This window comes from Garra rufa, chromosome 5 (genome assembly GCF_049309525.1).
Source record: "Garra rufa chromosome 5, GarRuf1.0, whole genome shotgun sequence".
Classification (NCBI taxonomy): domain Eukaryota; kingdom Metazoa; phylum Chordata; class Actinopteri; order Cypriniformes; family Cyprinidae; genus Garra; species Garra rufa.
In genome coordinates this window covers 200,488-227,818 of record NC_133365.1, presented here as the reverse complement: position 1 = coordinate 227,818, position 27,331 = coordinate 200,488, and the positions used below count along the sequence as shown (strand labels likewise).

Here is a 27,331-nt window from a genome sequence, read left to right as displayed (position 1 = left end):
GACTACAATAGAAGACCATTAGAATAGCTTTTTTTTAACAGCAGGAACCCCATCCTCTTCCAATCTCAAATAACGAGTCTGTCTTGCAGACAAATGTGCATAGTTTATTGATTTCCCTCTCAGCATTCTTTTAGCTCAAAATATGCCTGATCTAAATTTCTATTAAATTGTTCAGATATTAAAATTTGGTAATCTTCTTGAACTCTAAAATTTTACTTCCCGCTAATATTTTCAGTGGGAATTTAATGTATTTAACTTGTGGGCATGGTGTAATTATTTCATGAATGAAAGCAAGAACTTATGTGTGAGTGTGTGTGTGTGTGTGTGTGTGTGTGTGTGTGTGTGTGTGTGTGTGTGTGTGTGTGTGTGTGTGTGTGTATGTGTGTATGTGTATATATATATATATATATATATATATATATATATATATATATATATATATATATATATGTATGTATGTATATGTATATGTGAGATCAATAAGTATTTGATCACCCTGTGATTTTGCAAGTTCTCTTACTTAGAAATCATGGAGGGGTCTACAATTTTCAGTATAGGTGCATTTCCACTGTGAGAGACAGAATCTAAAAATAAAAATCCGGAAATCACATTGTATGATTTTTTTTTTTACAATTTATTCTTGAATTACTGTGTCAAATAAGTATTTGATCACTTGAGTCAAAAAAAATTTAATATTTGGTACAGAAGCCTTTGTTAACAATTACAGAGGTCAAACGGTTTCTGTAGTTCTTCACCAGGTTTGCACACACTGCAGGAGGGATTTTGGCCCACTCCTCCATACAGATCTTCTCTAGATCTGTCAGGTTTCAGGGCTGTCGCTGAGCAATACGGAGTTTCAGTTCCCTCCAAAGATTTTCTAATGGATTTATGTCTGGAGACTGGCTAGGCCACTCCAGAACCTTGATATGCTTCTTACGGAGCCACTCCTTGGTTTTCCTGGCTGTGTGCTTTGGGTCATTGTCATGTTGGAAGACCCAGCCACGACCCATCTTTAATGCTCTGACTGAGGGAAGGAGGTTTTTGCCCAATATGTCACAATACATGGCCCCATTCATCCTCTCCTGAATACAGTGCAGTCGTCCTGTCCCCTGTGCAGAAAAACACCCCCAGAGCATGATGCTTCCAGCCCCATGCTTCACTGTAGGTGTGGTATTATTGGGATGATACTCATCATTCTTCCTCCAAACATGGCGAATGGAGTTAAGACCAAAAAGTTCTACTTTGGTCTCATCTGACCACAGGACTTTCTCCCATGACTCCTCTGGATCATCCAGATGGTCCCTGGAAAACTTCAGACAGGCCTGGACATGGGCTGACTTAAGCAGGGGAACCTTCCGTGTGATGCAAGATTTTAAACAATGACGTCTTGGTGTATTACTGATAGTAGCCTTGGAAACGATGGTCCCAGCTCTCTTCACGGCATTGACCAACTCCTCCCGTGTAGTTCTGGGCTGATTCTTCACCATTCTTAGCATCATTGATACCCCACGAGGAGAGATCTTCCGTGGGGCCCCAGTCCGAGGGACACTGACAGTCATCATTAGCCTCTTCCATTTTCTGACAATTGCTCCAACAGTTGTTCTTTTTTCACCAAGGTGTTTGGCAATTGCCCCGTAGCCCTTTCCAGCTTTGTGAAGGTCTTCAATTTTGTCTCTTGTGTCTTTTGACAGCTCTTTGGTTTTGCCCATGTTGCTACTTAGACTTTGGCTGATTGTGGGGTGCACAGGTGTCTTTATGACAGCTAACGACCTCAAACAGGTGCTACTAATTTAGAATCAAGAGCAGAGTGTAGCTGGACTATTTAAAAGAAAAATAACAGGTCTTTGAGGGTCAGAAATCTGGCTGATAAACAAGTGATCAAATACTTATTTGACACAGTAATTCACATAAATTGTTAAAAAAATCATACAATGTGATTTCCAAATTTTTTTTTTTTTTTTTTTTCAGATTCTGTCTCTCAGTGGAAATGCACCTATACTGAAAATTGTAAACCCCTCCATGATTTCTAAGTAAGAGAACTTGCAAAATCACAGGGTGATCAAATACTTATTGACCTCACTGTGTGTGTGTATATATATATATAGTGTTTTAAAAACACGTTTTAGCCGATCCCTACTAGTCTCAGAAACTACAAGTCGACGTCACTTCCCTGGTTTGAAAAAAGCATGTAAAAGTCCTCCTACTACATCTGTGTGCATGTCAACTTGTAGGAGGACTTTTACGTGCTTTTTTCAAACCAGGGAAGTGACGTCGACGTGTCGCCATTTGTAGTTTTTGAGACTAGTAGGGAACGGCTAAAACGTGTTTTTAAAACACTCATGGTGGACTTACAAATGTTCTGATGCAGCGTTTTGTGAGTACATAACCTATTTACACTACTGTACAAGTTTGGTAAGATTACTTGCACGTTTAGTGGTGCAATTTACGAGATACATCACATGTACCATTCACTCCTGTAACAAGCAATTCGAAAAACTCTAATATCTCCATAAATGTTCGACTAAGGTAAAAAAAAACTTCGGATGGGGTATTTACATGGGCTTCGGAGTGCATAGCAATGAAGTCAATTCTACTCCGAACCATCCCTTTAATATTAATATATAATAGTACTTTAAAATGTAGTTTATTTCCGTGAATTCAAAACTGAATTTTGTTCATCATTACCAGCATGATCCTTCATAAAACATTCTAATATTCTGATTTGCTGCATCTTTGATGAATAGAAAGTTCATAAGAACAGCATTTATCTGAAATTGAAATATTTTGTAGAAATCTTTATCATCACTTTTGATCAATTTCAAAAATCCTTGCAAAATAAGACTATTAATTTCTATAATTTCTTTCCCCCCATAAAATTGTATAGTGTATAATGTTACAAAAGCTTTTTATTTCAGATAAATACTGATCTATGGATCTTTTTATTCATCAAGGAATCCTGAAAAAATGTACTCAACTGTTAAATAACTGTTAAATCTTGATAATTATTTAAAAAAATGTTTCTTGAATGGCAAATCAGTATATTAGAATGATTTCTGAAGGATCATGTGACACTGAAGACTGGAGTAATGATGTTGGAAATTCAGCTTTAAAATCACAGGAATAAATTGCATTTTAAAATCAAATTCAACAATGTTCAAATAGAAAACTGTTATTTTAAATGGTAAAAAAATAATCTTAATTTTACTGTTTTTGCTGTATTTTGGATCAAATAAATGCGGGTTTGGTGAGCAGAAGCGACTTTTAAAAAAAATCTTACTTGACTGATATCTATAGTGTGTGTGTGTGTGTGTGTGTGTGTGTGTGTGTGTGTGTGTGTGTGTGTGTGTGTGTGTGTGTGTGTGTGTGTGTGTGTGTGTATACATATATATACATATACATATATATATATATATATATATATATATATATATATCATTATTTATTTTTATATTTTTTTAAAGAATTCTCTGATGCTCATCAAGGCATTTAAAATACAGAATAATACAGAAAAAATTTAATATTGTGAAATATTAATACAATTTAAAATAATGGTTTTATATTTTAAAATAACGTATTTATGTGATCCAAAAATGAATTTTCAGCCATCATTATTCCAGTCTTTAGTGTCACATGATCCTTCAGAAATCATTCTAATATGCTTATTTATTATCAATGTTGGAAACAGTTGTGCTGCTTAATATTTTTTTGGAACCTGTGGTACTTGTTTTCTGAATTCTTTGAATAGAAAGTTTAAAAAGAACAGCATTTATTCAAAATAGAAATCTTTTTTAACAAGGACTGGAGTAATGATGCTGAAAATTCAGCTTTGATCACAGGAATAAATTTAACTTTAAAGTAAATTCACATAGAAAACAGTTATTTTACATTGAAATAATATTTCACAATATTATTTTTTTTTCTTTTGATCAAATAAATGCAGCCTTGATGAGCATAAGAACCCTTTTAAAAATTTTATTTTTTAAGTCTTGAATTTTCTGTATTTCAAAAGTGATATTAAAAATATTACTATTTCACACTTTTTTTGTTTATATTTTAATATATTTCAGCATTACTCTTTTGTAACATTAGAAATGTTTTACTGCCACTTTAAGATTAATGCATTTTTGCTAAATAAAAGTATTGATTTCTTTCAAAACTAAATATATTATAGTAAGATTGTTTACTTTTGTTACTTTTGACGATTGTTTTTTACATCTGACTACTTAGGACTTTTCTAGCTCACATTATTCAGGATTGCCTTTGCAAATTTAAAGCCAGGCACAAATATATCCAGCTCATGCAGAAAAACACAATGTACTGTGATTGCCTGCGAGAATAGCATTGTACGAAAATCCCAGAACTCCCTGCACATTTATCCAAAAGGACAGTTAGCATTAAACATACGCACTACAGTAATCAACCATAATCAAAACAAAACAGAAAAAGCACCGTTCTGGAAACGGCATGAAGAGCAATCCAGCGCACGGCCGTCTAGGGAAACAATCTTATCCATGTGTAGCATAGCAGGGGAAAATGTCTTTATTAACCTGATCTTTTGGACATGCCTAAGTGCTGCTGTAGCTGCCCCCTGCCTCATTCAAGACCTTTATCAATCTGCCGGGGAAAGAAAATGTGTGATTGCATGTTTACCTGAAACATGACTGAAGTCTGTGGAGAGCTGAACTACTGAGGCAGGCTGAACAAGTTAGCAATGAATAGCAATGGTATGTTACAAATACACAACTAACGTCCAGATGGGAATAGAACAAGCATTCGAGAATTTGTTGTTAATGCAGTGGAAAGGTAACAAATGGAAATAATGTGGATTGAGAGGGATTCTGTGTGTTCTTCCTTACCTTATTGACAAGGCTGTGTAACTCGAATCGATTGGGTTGTAGACATTGCTAGACCTTATTAAGACAGGCTTTGGCCATACTGTGTTTCATTTCAGCACCTTTAAAAATCTGATTAGTTTTAGGATTATGAGGTTATTTCAATTTGAGTATTTCCCTTACTAGTTAAGAACTTTTAAAGTTTGGTTCATTAAGTTTTTATTTTATATATATCGCACATGCCAGTGGTGGATGCTCATGATAGACTGCATTGGATGCCAGTATTCAGCTCTCAGATGCATGATCCTTTTTTCTCATCTGTATAATAAAATAAAATGCAACCAAATACACCACCGCTCAGAGTGAAATCCTAGAATCTCCTTTTGTACTATAGTCTGTTTGATGTATTTTATTGTTGGATGTTCTGATGGGGCAATTTTCTGCAAATGCATCATGTGTGGAAAAGTTTTTAGATCATAAACCTTCAGAGACTATGCTGTAATGGTGACTATACACCTAAAGTGGCCCATATGCTTGTACGTTTATTTCTAACAGAGTTTTTGTGGAGTTTTATTATATTTATTAGAGAGGGAGTTGAAGGAATAAGTCATGTTATGAGGTGTAAAGCATGAGGATTATGGCAGTCCTTGAAACTGAGACAGGCAAATGTGTCTAGAGTGAAAATATGTCTGAATTTTACTGTCAGGATCAGCACTGCCGGCATGAGAGACACAATGCACTGGTTAGAACGTGCTATTTTGCTCTTCTAAAATCCAATTTCAGTCACCAAAACATTTCTGACACATTGGGGTCTGGTTTTCATTTGTTAAACATTTTATAATTCCTATATAAGAGCAATATTACATGGCTGCAAGTGTAATATTGCATTTATACAACAGTTCAATGGCATTAGTGTGTGAATACATAAGAAACAACAACGGAGTGTCTTTAAAAAAAAAACATTTTGTGCAAACTCCTTTCCACCATGGATTCAAATCTCAAGTTGAGCCCAAGCCGCTGTTACTGATTCAAAAATGTCACTTTACAACTAGTAATGAAGGAATGAGTTGCTTCATTAAAAGCTTATTGTATTACTGTATTAAAACCTCACTATATTATGTAGAGTATTATGAGAGACAGATTGACTGAGCAAGTGTGATTACTTGCATCTGATACAGCATTCATTCTTAAAGGTACCATATTGTCAAAATCGAAATTTCCTGGCTTTTTTAATGATAACTGAGGTCTAGGGGATGTAACTACCATATGAGTTTCAAAACAGTCAATCCACAGTAAACTGCACACAGCCTGCTTAAAGTAGCTGTTCATTTTCACGAGCCACTGTGACTTCCATAACGATGTGACGTCCGATCTACTCAGTCACCGCCTTCAGTCACCACCCCGAAAGCCACCACCGTCCCACCCTCCTTTTGTCAAACCCAGACAATATCATGTCCATATCATTGCTAAGCAACAGCAACACGAAAACAAGTCGAGAAAACCCTGTTCAGTCGATAGATGTCGAAACTACATCATTGCATAGGCTTCAGAACAACGTGAATATAAGAGACCAGAGGCACGTCAACTTCAGCCTCTTTCACACAGCGATTCTGGTAAATACACGGATAATGTGTCCCATGATCTGTTCCGGAGTTGTTTGATTTGGTTCATTCACAGTTGTTTTCCGGAATCTGTCCGTGCTTTACACACAACCCATAAAGACATGTGACGTTTGGATGTGAGATGTAATGCGACGCGTACGTTTCACTAAACTGAAACTAACCTGAACAAACTGTGCTTCAGCACTGATAGTGCGGAGCTGGCTCTGCCCGATCGCCGCTTCATTCCACTTTGCACATATTTTTTCGTTGTGAAGAGTCGCATGATAACGTGCATCATCACTACAACACTGCCTTTATGGTTCTGGCTTTTGTTCACACAGCGCTCATTCCCGTAATTTTCCAGAATCAGTGCGCATTGTGAAAGGGGCTTTACTAAAGCAACAATTATGTAGCTTAATGCATTCAGTGTTTGAAAAAGAAAAAACATTAATGATCATTCTGAAATATCCTGTTGAGTATCAGCAGGCTAGGCTCTCTCTATGGCTCTGGGCTAGGCTACAGCATACATGACCGTAGTTACCTGTGGTTGGCCTGGCTGTGCGTCACTCAGAAAACAACAGGCCAATCAGAAGAGAGGCTCATGAATATTAATTAGATGGGCCAAAATCGACCTGTTTTTGACAGAGCTCCTAAAAAAGGAGCTGTAAAAATATTTTGAGATGGATTTTGGCACTTATACCGCAAATATATATTCTTAAGGACATCAACAACTAAAATAAACCTCCAGAAATGTGTACAATATGGGACCTTTAAGCTCAATCTCATATTCACCATAAAACATTAGTTTGAATGGCGCTGAGGAAAGCCATATCTTTGTCGTACTATTATTTCATCTGTTAATACTTTTATCTGTGATTTCCGATGACAGCACTGCTCAGTGCATTTGTTGTACATTTGAGTCTCTTTCAAAATAAAAGTCTGCTGACTCACTCATAAAAGCTGTCTGTTTTCGTCATCTAATGGTGAATCATGAATCACAAACACACACACTGTTTCTCAATACTAAATACTATTATTAAATAGCACTATTGTTTATATAAAATATGACTTATTGAATAATAATGTTTAATAAGCAACAACAGCCATCATAAATGTTGGCAGGCAATGCAGTCAAAAGTACAAAGATAAACAGCATTAACGTGATGAGATTTTACCCTCAGTCAAAACTATTTGCACTGAAAAAAAATAGATTATTGAGACCAAAGACTGCCTGTTAGATTTAGTCAAAACTAATTATATCTCATGTTCAACCACTATAAAGACATCAAAGCCAGTGGCAAATTCCAGAAGATCTGGCCAAGGTGAGGCTGATCTAGGCAGGTTGATGAGCACTGAGCGGTTGCTGATCTCTGAAAATATTGAAACAAATTTTAAATAGACGTTATCTTTATTAGCAAACCACATATTTGCAAAAACCCTTAAAACTACATTAAGTGAAACAGAAACAGTATTATTTTTTAAATTATAATGGATTTGGGCATCCACCATGACACTTGCTGTGAGAAAAACAGCAAGAGGAGTGATACAAACAGTGAAACAGTTCTGTTATCACTCAAGTATCACACTCTTATCAGGAGCATAATAGTGCCATAAAAGTAGTCCATTAAACACTTTTGAAGCCATGTGATTTTTTACAGACTAACAGACTAAACTGAGTCGTATTTTAGGAGTACTTATTGGATGGCACATACTGTAGCCACAGGAAAATAAACAGCACATAAACTCTTGTAAAATTGTTTTCTCAGCTTATCATCTCATTCCAGATTTGAATGTGCAAAAGCTTGAGTGAAATTTGAGAGCCGTAACAGAAGACAAACTTTAGACACAAGACAAACTTTACTTTAAAGGTATATTTATTATGTGTTTAATGTCCTTTTTTTAACTTGACTATATAAATCATGCTCTTTTAGTGTGCGGGAAAAGAGCAGCTATGATATTCTGCTAAGTCTCAGTTTAACAAAGTCAGTGATTTAGCTTTCTAATGGCATAAGGGTGAGTAATTAAAGAGATTTTCATATTTTGCTGAAATAATTGTCTGTTTCTTCTTTTGACCAATTCATCACCATCTTAAACACATGGATTTGTTGTTATACTTGCCATCTGTTCTTTCTGTAAATGAGAGATATCAGCAGTAAATTACTCATCTGTATCCAGTCAAATGTTATTACTGGCCTGTACAAAACTAAAAGAAGCCATGCCTTTGTTCCTACCCCCACATATCAAGTGGTTCTTGCCGATGCTGCAAACAGCACAGAAAACTCATTTCACAGTGAGCAACCTCAATGTAAATGAACATCTATAGTAAAAAGATCCTCCATGGAGCTTCTGCTATGGATTCTAAATATATTGGATATACTGAATAATCGGTTACACTGTGTATTTGACTGAGAATAAATGCTTTTCAAAAACATTCTGAAGCAGCGATGGTGGGGAATCAGTTTGTAATGCCTGCCTTTATCACTTGACTGGATATGTGGATATGTACCCCTCCATAAATTTCTTTGAGTAAATGGAGTACAGATTTTATTAGTAGGTTCAGACAGGGTCAGAGCAGTTGTAGTTAAGTATAAAAAATGTATTTTGAAAGCTTTGAAATGGTACATCAGATTAATATGGTGATGAATGATCTTCTCACTAGTCTACAACCCAGAACTCAGACTGTCAATCTTTTGTTTTCATCTAGGATTTCAGTGTGTGACGAGGACAAATTCCGCCACAACGAATTCATTGGTGAAACCCGAATCCCCTTGAAGAAACTCAAACCCAACCAGACTAAGAACTTCAGCAACTGTTTGGAGAAACAGCTTCCTGTGAGTTACAGTTTTTAGAGTTCATCTCTGGAAATGAATCAGTCTAATGACGGAAGGAGTTCACTTGTGCTAATCATCAGTGTGGTTGTCTGTGAGTGATGGCGAAATTGAGGGAAGTTTGAAAGCTACACAAGGAGATTCAGATATCAAATTGATTAGGACGCCCAAAGTGACTCTCATTAGAATCAACATATTAATTAGAAATCAATTATCATTGGAGCAACATCCTCACATCCGTCATCTGAGACAGACATGACAGGCTTACAAACACCAGCAAACAATACAGTGTGATAAAGCTATAGGCTGCCGGAAAAAAAACTAACAACTGTGCAACAACTGCTGCTCGCATTGCTTGATTCAAAACCTGCTGCGTCCTCGAGGGAATACATTTTTGTTTCACTGGAAATGTGTACCATAAATGTATGAGTCTCACAGTCTCATAAAGCACACGTGTGTTAGTATTCCCAGACCATACCTTATATCTGAAATGTTATACTCTAGTCACAAACTAAAGCTATAGCTCAGCAGGAAGTCTTTCGTCAGAACCGTGCCTTAAGGTCCACAGCTCTGCTAGGATCAGCACAAAGTCCTGCTTTATATCGTCTAGCAGGAGAAGGAGGAAAAGGTTGAGGAAAGTAATTCGACACACTTCATTGTAGGCATGTCTTCTTCATTTGAGGGTGGTGGATGTGGGTTTTAAGCCATGATTACTGTGTCAGAGTGCTCCATGGATTGACAGGATGAGCAGGTAATAGGTGGGGTTGATCTCGTATAGTATCTTTTATCAGAGTATCTTGCTTGAAAGACAGTGGTCATATAAACCTAGACATTTTCAGTAGTTGATTGAATCAACTTGATAGAATCATCTCTTTTATTGCTATTTTATTACACAGCTTTCTGAAATGATTGATTCTGATTGGTCAGTTGCGACATTCCCAAGATTTATCCATCTTGGTTTAACCCTCTGGGGTCTGAGGGTGTTTTGCCACTTGCTAGGAACTGTTTTCAACACAAAAATCAATATTCTGTGTCCAATTATTTACTTATGTGCCAAGTAGCCATGTAATATAATGTACATCCAGCCAGTGTATATTATAACTTTGCATCAGAGTCCTGATACTACTGTCAGGGTTTATTATGTGATTACAATCAGATGGATGTGCATATATCCCTTATTTATAATACATCTATACTCTACTTAGGCCATATCACTTGAACCAGGAAGCTGTTCTTCTGAATTTGGCTGTAGGCATGACATGGCAATGTGATATTGCTTTGATGCAACCGTTTAACCCAGTATTAATAGTTAATTACAAATAGAGTTCCAAATTAAGTTAAAGTAGAATTAATCATTACACATCTCGAACCAACACAATGTTGTGTTGGTATCACAACCGGGTATTAAGACTTGTATGGCTGAATATAATGTAAATGATATGTCTTACTGAAGTATGTAGTAGAAAACCCATGAAAGTTTTACGCGTTTTTAAAAATCCAAATTGTTTTATACATATTTTTGACTATGGGGGACTGCATGGGGGTTGTTCTCTGTGAGCTACTGATGCTACCTGTTAGTATTTTTACCGCAACACAATTAGGAAAAATAAAATACTGACATGATGCCACATTGTGCTGCTTTTGGTTGTAATTTTCACTGCTTTCCTAGTGACAAGAATAAGAGAAAAGAATGTAATAATAATTATGATCACAATAGTATTAATAACAAAAATTGGAGGATGTGGATGGTACTCATAATAGAAATAGTAGTAGTAATAATGATAATAAACTGAGTAAATGAGTGGGTGAAGAAGACAAATAGCAGTACTAATAATAGTAATAATAACAGTAGTACAGTCGTGGCCAAAAGTTTTGAGAATGACACAAATATTAGTTTTCACAAAGTTTGCTGCTCAACTGCTTTTAGATCTTTGTTTCAGTTGTTTCTGTGATGTACTGAAATATAATTACAAGCACTTCATACGTTTCAAAGGCTTTTATCGACAATTACATGACATTTATGCAAAGAGTCAGTATTTGCAGTGTTGGCCCTTCTTTTTCAGGACCTCTGCAATTCGACTGGGCATGCTCTCAATCAACTTCTGGGCCAAATCCTGACTGATAGCAACCCATTCTTTCATAATCACTTCTTGGAGTTTGTCAGAATTAAGGCGTGGTCACACTGCACTTTTCGTTCCATTGACTTCCATTCATACGCATGCGAATGCTTCAGACCGGAAACGCAAGCCCATGCGAAATATTTTCGCATTTCGCTGCGTCTGAAAGTTCAAGCTTGGTGAACTCTGAGCAACGAATTCGCATCACATGACTCTGTGTGACCAACAGGAGATCGATACGTCACAGCATGACCTCTAGCTGAATGAAAAGAACCTTAAATTTAAACATTTAAAACTGCAGCACTGCGGTAAAGTGTAGTAGATTGTATGTTTTTACATTTAAAATGTATTATTAGTGTCATGTGCTGAATTTAACTTTTAAAAAGACGCAGCAGAGCATGACGTCATATCACGACCGTTGCAGCAGCATCCGAAGGAATTTCGCACGCTCAAAGTCTAGTGTGACCGCGGCTTTAGTGGGTTTTTGTTTGTCCACCCGCCTCTTGAGGATTGACCACAAGTTCTCAATGGGATTAAGATCTGGGGAATTTCCAGGCCATGGACCCAAAATTTCAACGTTTTGGTCCCCAAGCCACTTAGTTATCACTTTTGCCTTATGGCACGGTGCTCCATCGTGCTGGAAAATGCATTGTTCTTCACCAAACTGTTGTTGGATTGTTGGAAGAAGTTGCTGTTGGAGGGTGTTTTGGTACCATTCTTTATTCATGGCTGTGTTTTTGGGCAAAATTGGGAGTGAGCCCACTCCCTTGGATGAGAAGCAACCCCACACATGAATGGTCTCAGGATGCTTTACTGATGGCATGACACAGGACTGATGGTAGCGCTCACCTTTTCTTCTCCGGACAAGCCTTTTTCCAGATGCCCCAAACAATCGCAAAGAGGCTTCAACTGAGAATATGACTTTGCCCCAGTCCTCAGCAGTCCATTCGCCATACTTTTTGCAGAAGATCAATCTGTCCCTGATGCTTTTTTTGGAGAGAAGTGGCTTCTTTGCTGCCCTTCCAAAAGTCTTGGCCTCACTGTGCGTGCAGATGTGCTCACACCTGCCTGCTGCCATTCCTGAGCAAGCTCTGCACTGGTGGCACTCCGATCCCGCAGCTGAATCCTCTTTAGGAGACGATCCTGGTGCTTGCTGGACTTTCCTGGACGCCCCCGAAGCCTTCTTAACAGTACAGTGGAATGTTTTTTTTGGGATTAAGTTCATTTTCATGGCAAAGAAGGACTATGCAATTCATTTGATCACTCTTCATAACATTCTGGAGTATATGCAAATTGCTATTATAAAAACTTAAGCAGCAACTTTTTGTCATGATCGGGGCTGTGGGGTTTCCCTCAGCCACCTGAGGTCGCTGTTCCTGCACTGCACTCCCTTGATTGTTCACCTGTCCTTGTCATCAGCACTAATCACCCACATCTGTTCACTATCAGGACTATAAGTATCTTCACTACTCACTCTGCATTCAGGTCTGCATTGTCTCATGTCCTGTTTGTTTTTGTGTTCTGGAAATTCCCTGACTTTAGATTATGTTCTGGCTCTTGGTTATTTTGTGTTCTAGTCTTTAGTTTGTGCCGTGTTGGCCTTTTTGTTTGTTTATTTTGTTATTAAAACATTAAATCACTCAACCTGCATTTGGACCCAGACCTCCTTGTTTGAACCGTGACACTTTTCCAATTTCCAATATTTATGTAATTCTCAAAACTTTTGGCCACGACTGTAGTAGTAGCCATAATAACATTTAAAATAAACTCCTTTAATCAAGAATGAGGGGAGGTTTGAGGATCTTGAGAAAACTTGTATAGACTTCTGTAATGTTTACAGTTTTCTATGACAAGTATCTACCACTTCTTTGGCTGCAAGAGATGAAAACACATTTTTATAATTTCTTGGGTCAAGAAAGCGAAAGACAAGCTCTGGTTGATTGCGCTTAAATCTGCAGAAAGGACGCCTTCCTGTTACATATCACACAGCTCTGCTAGGATCAGCACAAACCACTGCATTATATGTTCTAGCAGGAAAAGAAGGAAAATGTTGCACACATCTATAAGCTAAAAGAGTGCCAGTTAAGGGGTTTTCATGCCAGGCGAAATCGGGGTAATGGGAAAAATTCTAGACATGTCGATAAGTTTATTCCTAAGCCATTTAAGACCATATGGCAATACAGTAAAAGGCCAATAAAGGAAAATGCATTTACATGACCACACCTGTTGTCAGCTTAATAAGCGTAATCGGTTTAAGTTTGTGCATGTAAACACACCCAGTGACTCACTCATAAAGACAGTCTCTTGTTGCTACTTATTGGTTTAAAGATGAACCCTGCAGAAAATCCCAAGCACTAATGCAAAGCAGTGGCCAGCAGTGACTATGGCTATGCTATGGCAGATAACACCATGGCAGAATTGATTTTTTTTATTATTATTAATTTGCTCAAGCATATTAAAGTTAATTATAAGATAGTTCACCCAAAAATTTTAATTCTGTCATTAATTACTCATGTCATTCCAAACCGGTAAGACCTTCGTTCATCTTTGGAATACAAATTAAGATATTTTTGATGAAATCCAAGAGCTTTCTTATTCTGCATAGACAGCTACGCAACTGACATGTTCAAGAAAACAAAAAAAAAAACTATTTCAACGCGACGGTCTTCGACTCGTGTTTACAAGAGTACCACCATGCATACAAGTGCATTCCTCTGCTTGCAAACACGGCACAGCGCATCTGGTAATGCGCCATGGTACTGTTGTGAACGCGTCGAAGACTGACACAGAACAGAATAAATAGTTAAATAAAGTTATTTTTGTTTTCTATGTGCACAAAATTTTTCTCATAGCTTCATAACATTATGGTTGAACCACTGATGTCACAAGACTATTTTATTAATGTTCTTACTACCTGTCTATGCAGAGTCAGAAAGCTCTCAGATTTCATCAAAAATATCTTAATTTGTGCTCCAAAGGTGATCGAAGGTCTTATGGGTTTGAAATTATATGATGTGCTTTTCTAACGCATGAAATCACCCACACTCCCAGCAAACCAATGATTCATGATTCATATCTATATGAATTCTCATCAATTTGGGTGAGCTGTTGTGAGTCTACTTACTCATATCCTGGGGTGTCCAAACCTTAAGCTAAAGGGTCAACTTCCTCCAGAGTTCACCTCCAATTAGCTTTAAAACACAAGTTTGTACTGAAAGTCTGAAAATCTTGATTAGCTAGTTTAGATGTGTTTAATTAGGGTTGGAACTAAACTCCTACGTACCTCCATAACTAGCACAAATTTGCATAAAATTAATTGTTTGGCAAGGAAATCATTTAAAGACAGTTGCATACTTATTCCAAGCATTTTGTTATGTAAGCCTTATGTTCCACCTCAAATAACAATGGGATTTATAGTATGTTAATATTTAGCCAGTCCCTCAACTCATACTTTAAATGGATTTGGTATGCAGAACATTCACAGCTTTGTGAACAGAATGCCCCTGATGCACAGACTGCAGTGACAAAAAAATGTATATATTTAAAAAAAAAAAAAAAACAACAACAACAGTCCTGTATATGAGGGGCCGTATAGGCCATAATTATTGAAAGGCCTCTTACAAACACTAGTGAAACAAAAAACATTGATAAACCTTAGTGAAATTCATTCATATGCATTACTGAAAACCTCTTACAAACACTAGTGAAACGAAGAACATTGATAAACCTTAGTGAAATTCATTCATATGCATTACTGAAAACCTCTTACAAACACTGGTGAAACGAAAAACATTGATAAACCTTAGTGAAATTCATTCATATGCATTACTGAAAACCTCTTACAAACACTAGTGAAACGAAAAACATTGATAAACCTTAGTGAAATTCATTCATATGCATTACTGAAAACCTCTTACAAACACTAGTGAAAACCTTGATAAACCTTAGTGAAATTCATTTATACACATAACTGAAAAGCCTCTTACAAACACTAGTGAAAACATTGATAAACCTTAGTGAAATTCATTTATACACATAACTGAAAAACATCTTACAAACACTAGTGAAAACATTGATAAACCTTAGTGAAATTCATTTATACACATAACTGAAAAACATCTTACAAACACTAGTGAAAACATTGATAAACCTTAGTGAAATTCATTTATGCATTACTGAAAAGCCTCTTACAAACACTAGTGAAAACATTGATAAACCTTAGTGAAATTCATTTATACACATAACTGAAAAACATCTTACAAACACTAGTGAAAACATTGATAAACCTTAGTGAAATTCATTTATACACATAACTGAAAAACATCTTACAAACACTAGTGAAAACATTGATAAACCTTAGTGAAATTCATTTATGCATTACTGAAAAGCCTCTTACAAACACTAGTGAAAACATTGATAAACCTTAGTGAAATTCATTTATACACATAACTGAAAAACATCTTACAAACACTAGTGAAAACATTGATAAACCTTAGTGAAATTCATTTATACACATAACTGAAAAACATCTTACAAACACTAGTGAAAACATTGATAAACCTTAGTGAAATTCATTTATGCATTACTGAAAAGCCTCTTACAAACACTAGTGAAAACATTGATAAACCTTAGTGAAATTCATTTATACACATAACTGAAAAACATCTTACAAACACGAGCGAAAACATTGATCAACGTTACTGAAATTCTTTCATGTGCATAACTGAAATGAGTCGAGATTTCAGTAGATGATGAGAGCTAATTTCACTTGAAACGGAAGCTGTGTCAACACTTCCGCTTAATTTGGCACGTCTGCTTCATGGAGGTATGTCCGAAGTTTTAAAAATTTTAAAACATTTTATCGTTTCAAGTACTATTTCGAATGTGGGAAGACACGGCACGCACGATGTTACAGACATAGATATTTATACGTAGATACCCCATTGGACCGCTCCAAGCACGTAGATGCGTCTGCCATTTTGCAGCGATCAACTTGACGTCATTCGCCATACTATAGGTTCGCAGACCAACAGCTGTGCAGGACTGTGGCATTTCGAATATTCAGTGATTACTATGGTCAATTACATAGATCTATGAGTGAATGACGTCGAGTTGACCGCTACAATATGGCTGGCGGCTTACGCATACGGCCCATAGAAACAGTCGCTAATGAGGAATCTATGTATATATACATCTATGGTTACAGAGCTCGCCCCCGGCTGATCCGTCATGGCTCTGTGACCGACCGCGCAGCGAGGACGTGTTCGCTTCGATTCGCTGACAGCGCGGGGCGAACATTTAGAGTTCATGTGTTCATTTTTTTTTTTTTTTTTTTTTTTATTATCATTACTACATGTAAATAGTAGTGTTACCTGCTTTGGGCTGGAAAGCTGTAAAGCACTCGTAATTTTCTTCCAGGACATTATTCATTATTTTTTCATTGTGGAAATATGGAACATACTAAAGAGTACGTAGGTGTAAACATGTTTTTGGCAGATTAAATTAAATTAAAATAAACTAACTAAATAAAAAACAATAAAGTAGCCTACAAAAATAAACACTTGGACGTGCTAAACAATGTTGGACGCTCCTCCAGAGGACTAACTTACAGTAGCCTATTACGTCTCTGCTACGTGCAGTTCTTTGCTGTGGTACAAAAATAATAAGTAAAAGAATTGTAATAATAAATAAATACTGATTTACAGTATGTTATGTGCAATGAAAATCACGAATTACTGTGTAGTACGAAAAGAGGCTGACGCCAGCGCTATCAACTCGGTGGCGCTAGCGAAGTGAACATGTCCTCCCCGTGTGCCTGTGCTGGGAGTCGGTCACAGTCAGAGCCGCGCTTATGACAGGCCTGCGCGGTGCGAACTCTGTAACATCGCGCTGTTTCGTCCCACTTTCGGCATTGTACTTGACGACAGTAAAATGTTGTTTAAAATATGAAAAGCCTCAGACAACTCAGACTACCAACAGCCATGAACTGTTTGCTCCGCGCTGTCAGTGAATCGAAGCGAACACGTCCTCCCCGCGCGATCGGTCACAGAGCCATGACAAATCAACCCGGCGCGAGCTCCATAACATCGTGCGGTGTCGTCCCACTTTCGAAATTGTACCTGACGATGATAAAATGTTGTTTAAAAATATTTAAGGCTTCGGACAATTTACGATTAACCTCCACGAAGCGGATGCGCCAAATTAAGCGGAAGTGTTGACACAACTTCCATTTCAAGTGAAATTACTTAGCTCTCTCATCCTCTACTGAAATCTTCAGTTATGTGTATAAATGAATTTCACTAAGGTTTATCAATGTTTTCACTAGTGTATGTAAGAGGTTTTTCAGCAATGCGTAAATGAATTTCACTAAGGTTTATCAATGTTTTCACTAGTGTTTGTAAGAAGTTTTCAGTAATGCATATGAATGAATTTCACTAAGGTTTATCAATGTTTTCACTAGTGTTTGTAAGAAGTTTTCAGTAATGCATATGAATGAATTTCACTAAGGTTTATCAATGTTCTTCGTTTCACTAGTGTTTGTAAGAGGTTTTCAGTAATGCATATGAATGAATTTCACTAAGGTTTATCAATGTTTTTCGTTTCACTAGTGTTTGTAAGAGGCCTTTCAATAATTATGGCCTATACGGCCCCTCATACCTGTAGGACACTGCTTAGTCAATCAAATTACAGGACTGAAACAGTTATATAATGATAAATGTTCCCCAAAAGTCTGAGTTTTTTTCTTAGTTACTTTTTATTTAGCCTTCATGAGGAAGTTTTAAAAAGCTAAGCACCACTGATTTGGAAAATCAGTCTTTCGATTTAAAAAATGATATTAAAATATTTGACAGGTACGAAATGCACCCCAACCCTGAAATTTAGCAATTTCCTAGCAAGTTTTTTAAAAGTTGTGGAAGTCGTTTTCAGCTCAACTCACTGTCTATTAATTATCTATCACCCACCTGAAAGATCAGCACACAGACTGATCTGGGATCTGCTCTAGAGGTAGAGGTGACAAAAGTTAAACACAAAGACTGACTTGGGATGTGCTCTTAGGCCCGAGAGTGACTCCACCAGCTGGCAAACAGTACGAAGCGTGTTTGTTGTGTGAAGAGACTCTGTAATGTGTATGTGAGAGAGAGTGTGTGTGAGTGTGTGATCTCCAGTGGGGACGGAAATGAGACAGCAGTGTGTGGGGGATGAACAGAGACGCCTCCTCCACAGCTAATTAACTTCATGCTTGACGGCTTTGGTGGGTCCACAAAGTTCTGAGTGAGTGAGAGAGAGAGAAGATTTACCTCACATTCAACAGTTGAGATGATCTCAGCTCTGCTTCTGCATTGACATAAAATGTCTAGAGACAAGAAAACACTGGAAAGAAGAGAGTGTCTCATGAAACTAATTGAGCGAATTAATAAATTATCTACTGGGACACACTTGTGTTTTAATAGAAATTTCTGCCTGTTTATGAGCTGATAATGAATGCAACCAAATTCATAGATCTTTCATTTATATATTTATTTATATTATGTACAAGCTACATCCATCCTTTTCATTATAGCTCTTACACAGTAGACTGACGGCCGTGTTTTCTATTTGTCTATGTACGTGTGTGTGTGTGTGTGTGTGTGTGTGTGTGTGTGTCAAGATCGACAAGACAGATGACAAGTCTCTGGAGGAGCGAGGGCGCATCATGATCTCTCTGAAATACAGCTCTCAGAAGTGTGGCTTAGTGGTGGGCATCATCCGCTGTGCCCATCTCGCTGCCATGGATGCCAATGGCTTCTCTGACCCCTACGTTAAAACGTAAGTTATGCCTTCCGCTATCATCCGTCTTTTCTGTCTGACAACGTTTCACTAGTAGTACAATAGCTTTTTTCCTGTTCATGTGCAGAGATGCTAAAATAAGCAGAATCCACATAATTTGCTTTAGTGAAAATGTTCCATGTGGCACAGAAGATTTGTGCATGAGTATGTAAATTACAGATATCAAAGGAAATCCAGCTTCCTGTTGCTGAATTTAGCAAAGCTGGTCGACTCAGATCTGTGGTATAACAATAAGACAGGATCTTTTTGTGCATTCAAGTCAGAATACATTAACGTTTTAGTTAAAATGAAAAAAAAAAATCCCTTTTCCTTAAAGGGATAGTTTACCCCAAAATCAAAATTCTGTCTTTAATTACTCACCCTTATGTCGTTCCAAACCTGTAAGACCTTCGTTTATCTTCAGAACACAAATTAAGATATTTTTGGTAAATCCAAGAGCTCTCTGACCTTTTTTTTTGATAAGAGACATGACTCCTGAGTTTTCTGCAAAGTGGAAAACAGAAATGGAATTGGGGGATCTAGTCTTAAAAGCCGAATGTATAACTCCGAATATCATGGAATTTGCCTATTTAAATATGAATCTTGCATGTTCCGCGTGTCTCTGTGTGAATAAATGACGCAGACGCGTGGTTTTGTTTACTACACACATACTGAAGCATGTGTGATGGTCGCAGTGTTTTCAGCCTCTGCCGCCTCAATATACGAGTACACGAATACATAAACATAATCTCTAGAACTGTTGTGAGAGCCACTTCATGAACATTTTACAGTTACTTTTGAGAAAAAATCATATACAAACAGAAACATAAAGGTCTTCACAGCAACTCGTCAAAATAAAAGTTGGGTGTAACTTGACAGAAATATTACTTAATGTAATGATAGCGCTACTACTACTAATAAAAAAAATATTATTAAAATAACGTTTAAGAAATATTTACCAGAAAAATTATTTACCAGAAACACAACAGTGTTTCTGAAAAAAAAAAAAAAATAATAATAATATAATAAATTAATTCTCTATAAAATCTAATTAATCTTTATAAAATAATTAGACATGCTTTTGATTAACATTTAATAAAACTATTAAAATGGAATACAGAAAATCAATGCAAAACAGATTGAAAGAATTTAATAAAGATAAAACTGAATTTGAGAAAAATAATGTATTTCATAGGGCCTTAAAAATTAGATTTTTGTTAAACTTTTAATAAATTCCTGTTAAATTGTGTAAGTTTCATGATTTTGAGCAATTAGACATGCTTTTTGAAAATATTTTTTAATGTAACCATTAAAATAGAATCTAGAAAAATTAAAAGGGGAAAAAAAATTTATTTAAAAAATTTATTTTTCTGTTCTATGTTTTTGTCATCGTATCGGTTCAGTAGTAGTATCGAGAAATTGTAGTCAGGTATTGAATTTAAGTACAAATTTTGGTATCATGACAAATCGCAAAGTTGCACACAAAACGTATTCTGGAAGCTTTGTAAAATTAAGGTTGAACCACTGATGTCACGTGGACTATTTTAACAATGTCCTTACCACCTTTCTGGGCCTTGAATGTGTCAGTTGCTGTCTATGCAGGGTCAAAAAGCTCTCAGATTTCATCAAAAATATCCTAATTTGTGTTCTGAAGATAAACAAAGGTCTTGCGATTTTGGAACGGCATGCGAATGAGTAATTAATGACAGAATTTTTATTTTTGGGTGAGCTAGACACCTGTTTTCCAGGTTGTTCATGCGACACTCAGCATAAAACCTATGGGAGTGAGCGATGAGTTTTTGAGCTAGGCACTTCTGAATTTCTGAGGGATTATGTCTGCAATAAATGTACCATTAAATCACTGTGGGTAAAAGCGCTTGCTAAATGATTTACCCACAATGTGGATGTATGTACTGTATGTGCACATTCATTCATCCTGTCAAACACATGCATCTGAACCATTAGTCAACATTTGATACCAAAGGAGTCATGTCATGAGCTTAAAATCGTGTGTTTCATAGGAAGAAAATGCAAATGTATTTGTATTTTGAGGACTGGAATGTGTTGGGTGAAATGAAGCAGTGATCTCTGCGTCAGCACACAGAGAGGATTAGAGCTCTCAACTCCCTCGCTCTCTGAATCGAACGATTTATAGAAGGATTATTGCAGTGGGGCACCATGATTTTGTTTCTTACATGTACAAACATTGGTCAGTTTAAACTGGCTCTGGCTCTGACTCTACAAAAGCTTTAAATACTAAATTATTCATTCGTCATTTCTGCTGGTGACAACAAACAGTGCAAATCTTGTGTATTTGTGTCATTTAGTTAGTTTTTCTTCATCTGCAATTTTCAAATCATTCTGTTGTACCTGTTTTTCTTGCGCAGTGGTTTTCAATCCTGGTCCTGGGGACCCACTGCTCTGCACATTTTGTGTGTCTCTCTTATTTAACGCACCTGATACAGATCATCAGCTCATTAGGAGAGAGATCCATGTACTTAACTGAGTGTGTCAGATAAGGGATACATACAAAATGTGCAGAGCAGTGGGTCCCCAGGACCCGGATTGAAATCCACTGTTCTTGCGTATCTGTGCACAGAGCAGTTTTCCCAGATTGATATCACTTTATGTTCACGTTTTTGGTAAATGTAAATGTAATTGACATTTTTATCGTTTTAAACTTCAGATGCTTTCAGTTAAAAGAAAAGCTGAATAAAATAGTTGTCCAGAGGCATCATCACTTTTGCTTTAAATGTCTACTGTCGTGTACTTTCTTAAACAAGACACTCTTTGATTTCTTGCTGTTTTTCACTCAGTTATTCAATGAATTTTCTTTGATTAGTAGATGGATAAAAACTAATGCCATTTCATATACCCAGGGAATTTATATTATTGCCTTTACAAAATAAGACACAGGTTGTGATTATTAGGCTGCTGAGTTCACTGGCTGGATCTTCTTTAATCAGTCTGTTGGCTGTCTGCTTGTCTGGTGGTCTTTGTAAAAGAGCAAGGGACCCTCATTAAGAGAGCTTGCAGGAATAGAGCCGCAATGAGACATTTAATGACCTCGAAGTCAGCAGACAAGTGAGGTTGTGTTTAATCTTTTTTTTTTTTTTTAAGTAAACCTTATTATTATTTAAGAAATAAAGCAAATGGTGGAAATGTCCTGCAATGAACCTTGTTTATCCTTCCATGGCTGTTTCTTTCAGCCCTCCGGATTTTATATACAAGAGCTGCAATGCCCTCTGGTGGATGTACTGAATTGTTGCATACTACTAGTTCTGTATTTGTTTTCAAATAAGCTCATTAATTACTCACTCTCATGTCCTTTTCAAAACCTGTGAGACCTTACAAATTAAGATCTTTTTCATGAAATCTGAGCTCTCTGACCCTCCAAAGGTCCTACCATGTTCAAGGTCCAGGAAGTTACCAATAATATCGACAAAATAGTATATGGTGGTTCAACCCTTGCTGTCTATTCAGATTTCATAATTAATGACTGAATTTTCATTTTTGGGTGAACTATCCCTTTAAGTCCAATTATTTCAGGATTATTCCTGTGCCAAATTGGTTTTGAAAGAAAGCCAATTACATTTTGTGAAAGACATGATCAATCTGAATGCATAATTTTTTGTACTTCAGGTATCTCAAGCCAGATGAGAACAAAAAATCAAAGCACAAGACAGCTGTCAAAAAGAAGACCCTCAACCCTGAATTCAATGAAGTAAGATTACCTGACCACTGTCTTATTTACAGTTTCCATAACTCACATTTGTTTTTATGAATGTTAATTTCAACCTTTCTATAACAGGAGTTTTTCTATGAGATCAAGTACGCTGACCTCAGCAAAAAGACCCTGGAGGTGACAGTTTGGGACTATGACATTGGCAAATCCAATGATTTCATTGGTAGGACCTGTTTACAAGTCTTTTTTTTTTTTCAAATCTACCATATTTACAATCATTGTTAAATCACTTTACAATGTGAAATACAATCCCAGGGCACAGCAGTAAAGTTTTTTTTTTTCCTAAGTTTCCGGTCGGGTCACTAGTAGAGAGTAGTTCTGCACACATTTTGAAAGGTTCGAATGAATATATGTAATTTTTATATTTATAATTTTACATTCATTTTATATTGTTGTAACTGTATAATTTTTTAATTTTATTAAATTATTAAAAACAGATTTTAACAGATTTTTACTTGTTTTGCACATTTTAAAAAGGTTCAAATTAATACATGCAATTTTTATAATTTTATATTAATTTTGCATCAATAAATTTTCAAATTTATTTAGTTTTAATAAATTATTCCAAAAAATTTTAACAGATTTTTACTTGTTCTGCACACGTTTTGAAAGGCCCAAAATAAAACATGTAATTTTTATGTTTATATCACATTAATTTTATATTGTTGTAACTGTATGCTTTTTAAATTTAGTAGGTTTTATTAAATTATTCAAAAAATATTTTAACAGATTTTTACTTGTTCTGCACACGTTTTGAAAGGCCCAAAATAAAACATGTAATTTTTATGTTTATATCACATTAATTTTATATTGTTGTAACTGTATGCTTTTTAAATTTAGTAGGTTTTATTAAATTATTCAAAAAATATTTTAACAGATTTCTACTTGTTCTGCACACATTTTTAAAAAGGTCCAAATTAATACATGTAATTTTTATATTTATAATTTTACATTAATTTTATATAATTGAAACTATTTTTTTTACATTAGGTTTTACTAAATTAATCAAAAATATTGTAAAAGATTTTCTACTTCTTCTGCACACATTTTAAAAGGTCCAAATGAATACATGTAATTTTTTATAATTTTGCATCAGTTGCATCGATCAATTTTTAAATGTATTTGGTTTTATAAAATTATTCAAAATATTTTACCACTTAATTAAATATTTTAACATTTCAGATTTTCAAAAATGTTCAGTTTTATTTGCAAAAAAAAAAATTATTAATAATAATAGCTTAAAAGCATAAAGTTACTATAATTATACAGAATACTCTGAGACCACAATAAAACATTTTGCAAAACATTTACTAGCTATTGAGGTGGGATATGGGTAAGATTAGAGACAGGTTTGGTGGTATGGGTAGATTTAAGGGTGGGTTAAAGTGTAATTATAAATGTAAGATATTAATTTCAGATGTAATTCCAAGCAGGTACTTTTTTGAATATAAGTACAATGTAAAAACATGTATGTACACAATAAATGCATTGTAACAAATGATTATTTTAAATGTAAGACCACCTAATATAAAATGAACCAAAACATGTAATATACAGTGCTGACCCAAGTGGGCAATTTTTGTCAACTAGCCGTAAGTGCTCTCCAGCAGGTCATCTATATAGTTGATGAGGCCTGAGTCCCATGGGGAACTATTGACCTTTGGTTGTTTTTCGCCGTTTTAATGAACTTCTTCCACCCTTTTTCCAGGTGGAGTGTCTTTAGGTATAAATGCCAACGGCGAGAGGCTAAAACACTGGTTTGACTGTCTGAAAAACAAGGACAAGAAAATCGAGCGCTGGCACACATTAACCAATGAACTCCCTGGTTCAGGGTACAATGACTGAAAGGCTCTCTTTCCAGTGGTTGCACGGACGCCCCGCCCCTTTCCTACATGATGTCGATGTAAAGCCCAGCAGCCTGTGATGATGGATGGATCAACACTCCAGCAGTCCACTGATTTAGAGATGGGTGCCAGTATCTGTTCCCAACTAACACACCTGCTCTCTATCTCTTGTACTTTTTCTGGTGTTGAGCTTGCAGTCTGATTGTGTGGCTTGATGTGGCTTTTGGGCTTATATAAGGGTCTTTAATCAGCCTGTGTTTGTACAACCTCATTGAAAATGGAGAGATGTTGTGTTCCCAAAGCCAACAAGAGATCAGTTGCTGTTTTCAAATATTTAACCACACTCTACTGCTCTCTTTCTCCGTTCTCTTGGCTATCTTTGAGGTTTTATGTGTATTCGAGAATGCTGTTTACAGACATTAGCTCTCAGTAAATGTATCATTATGCGTATGCATCATGGCAGCAAAGGGGCTCTGAAAACACACTTTCCAAAACAATATTGTTTACAGTCCAAAACCTTTCTGATGCCTAGCTTAAGGCCAGGGTATAAACTACACAATTGTATTTTACAGACAGATGATTGTGAAGATTATATCTGCTGGTGGAGGTTCAAAAAATCTTACAATATTTAAAAAACTCACAACAAATTTGTATGGGTTTTTAATTCCCCCTTCTGTTACAACAGGCTAGAATGATTTTGTTTGTTTTTTTACTTAATGAATGTAATTTACCTTTTAGTTTCTGTACTCTCACTGCAAATGAACAGCGTGACATTAAGACACAGCACACAGCAATTTCAATAGCCATTTTTCTAGAGAAAAAAGAGTTTACGCCGAGAACACACACAAATGCTGAAAAATCTAGAAATGAAGACTATGGATTATACAACTTTCATCTGGACATTATCCAAATCTTTTTTTAATGCGTTAATTACTGATTTCTGAATGAAACACTGTGCCCAAGCCCACTTCATATATTGCATTAACATTCTTCAGTCTGTAAATCAAAAACTGGACTGAAAAACTGAGATTAATAGCATGTTTATCTTATTCTTCCTTTTAAAGATGACTAAATATATTTTTTTAAATACGGTGTTAAAGTCATTTAACTTGTTTATTTTAATTTTGTGGCATTAAATTATAACCAATGTATTATTTTAACCTTTCTGTGTTATTGCATATTTAGCATGCCGTTGGTGGGTATCGTAGATATTATTACTGTATATTAAACGGTTATGGTTTTTTTCCCCTCATTACCAGTAGATTTTATTTATTGAGGCAAACTCTAGATTGGAGATAAGACTTCAGATGTTGGCCATTTATTAAACACCTTGAAAATGCAAGGAGAACTCCTGTCTACAGCCCTACCATGTATGCTCACCAACTGAGAAACCTTATCTCTCTCTGACACCGTTCATTGTGCAAGCCACTCCTGTGACATTTTTGTAATCTTTTTGCTTTTGTACACAAACTCTCTATGGCATAAAAATGCATGCAGTGTTCTTGGGCTGTCATTAAAAAATAACTTTGCTTAATGTTTGATACTGCTGTTCTCCTCTGTAAAAAGAGAGTTCCTGCTCTTGGATGCTACAGGAATGTCAGCCTTCCTTCTCGGACCATTTTTGTACTTTTGAACGCTATCGCATTGCCCGTCAGTTTGCTCTATTGACTGGACATGTGACTGCATGTTACAAAAAAAATAAATCTTGTCTTGTTTTGATCATTTTAACTCTCAGGCAATTGTTTGCATATTATAGTGGTTCTCTGATGAAGTCGATATATTTCTCCTCCTGGTTCACCTTAATCTTGCACCGAATGGCCGAATTATCGTGCCTTTTCTTTTGTAACAGTGTGTTTTTGCACCGCTCACTTTACAAAGATTCCTAGATTAAAATTAGCTTTTAATATGGAAACAATATGATACATATGGCATAGTTATATTCTTGTCTGTGTTACACTGTTAAAACATTGTCTCTTGGAATATGCCTCTTAAAGACACATTATGGGTATCCTTACACTGTGTGATAGTGCCGTTGATGGCATGGGTGCAAGGCTGAGGTGGAGGATGCTTGTATAACTTCAGATTCTGGCATCTGGTAGCATTGAACATTCAGATTAAAAAAAGAAACTGTTTGGCTTTGTTTGCTGCCTCACTCATTGTACATCCATGTTTATTTAAATCACATAAGATGTTTAACATGTTGTGTTTGGTCATCTATGTTCATTTTTGTGAATGTCACATTTATGTTGTTAAAAGTCACCATGAAGTGAAAATATTGTAGAAATCTCCTGAGCCACTGAAAGCATTAAGGGTTACATCATAATGTCATTGTCAAGTGCTGTCAGACTCCAGAATCTGTTGTTTTCTTTCATTTTTGTCCAATTTCAAAACTGTTCAAGTATTATATCTAGAGTGTGTTTTTTACTATGGCGAATGATATTTGCTATTTACATGTTCAGAACTGGAAACCCATATCAAATAAAGTAGAAAAACACCTGAAAATGAGTTCACCTCTTTTTGTATTGTAGATTACCAGCAAACTGGAAGAAAACAGTTGC

General features: G+C 36.0%; 1 protein-coding gene across 2 annotated transcripts in view; it reads left to right on the top strand.

The window, feature by feature from the left end:
• doc2b (double C2-like domains, beta) overlaps nt 1-26,501 on the top strand; it is a 131,596-nt gene extending 105,095 nt beyond the window's left edge. For both annotated transcript variants that reach the window (XM_073839841.1, XM_073839842.1), the window contains 5 exons: nt 9,138-9,264; nt 19,027-19,184; nt 22,827-22,908; nt 22,996-23,092; nt 24,638-26,501. In XM_073839841.1, the coding sequence (XP_073695942.1) occupies nt 9,138-9,264; nt 19,027-19,184; nt 22,827-22,908; nt 22,996-23,092; nt 24,638-24,774 (601 nt within the window). In that variant the 3' untranslated portion in view covers nt 24,775-26,501. The remainder of the gene's footprint in view (nt 1-9,137; nt 9,265-19,026; nt 19,185-22,826; nt 22,909-22,995; nt 23,093-24,637) is intronic.
• The last annotated feature ends 830 nt before the right edge of the window (nt 26,502-27,331 follow it).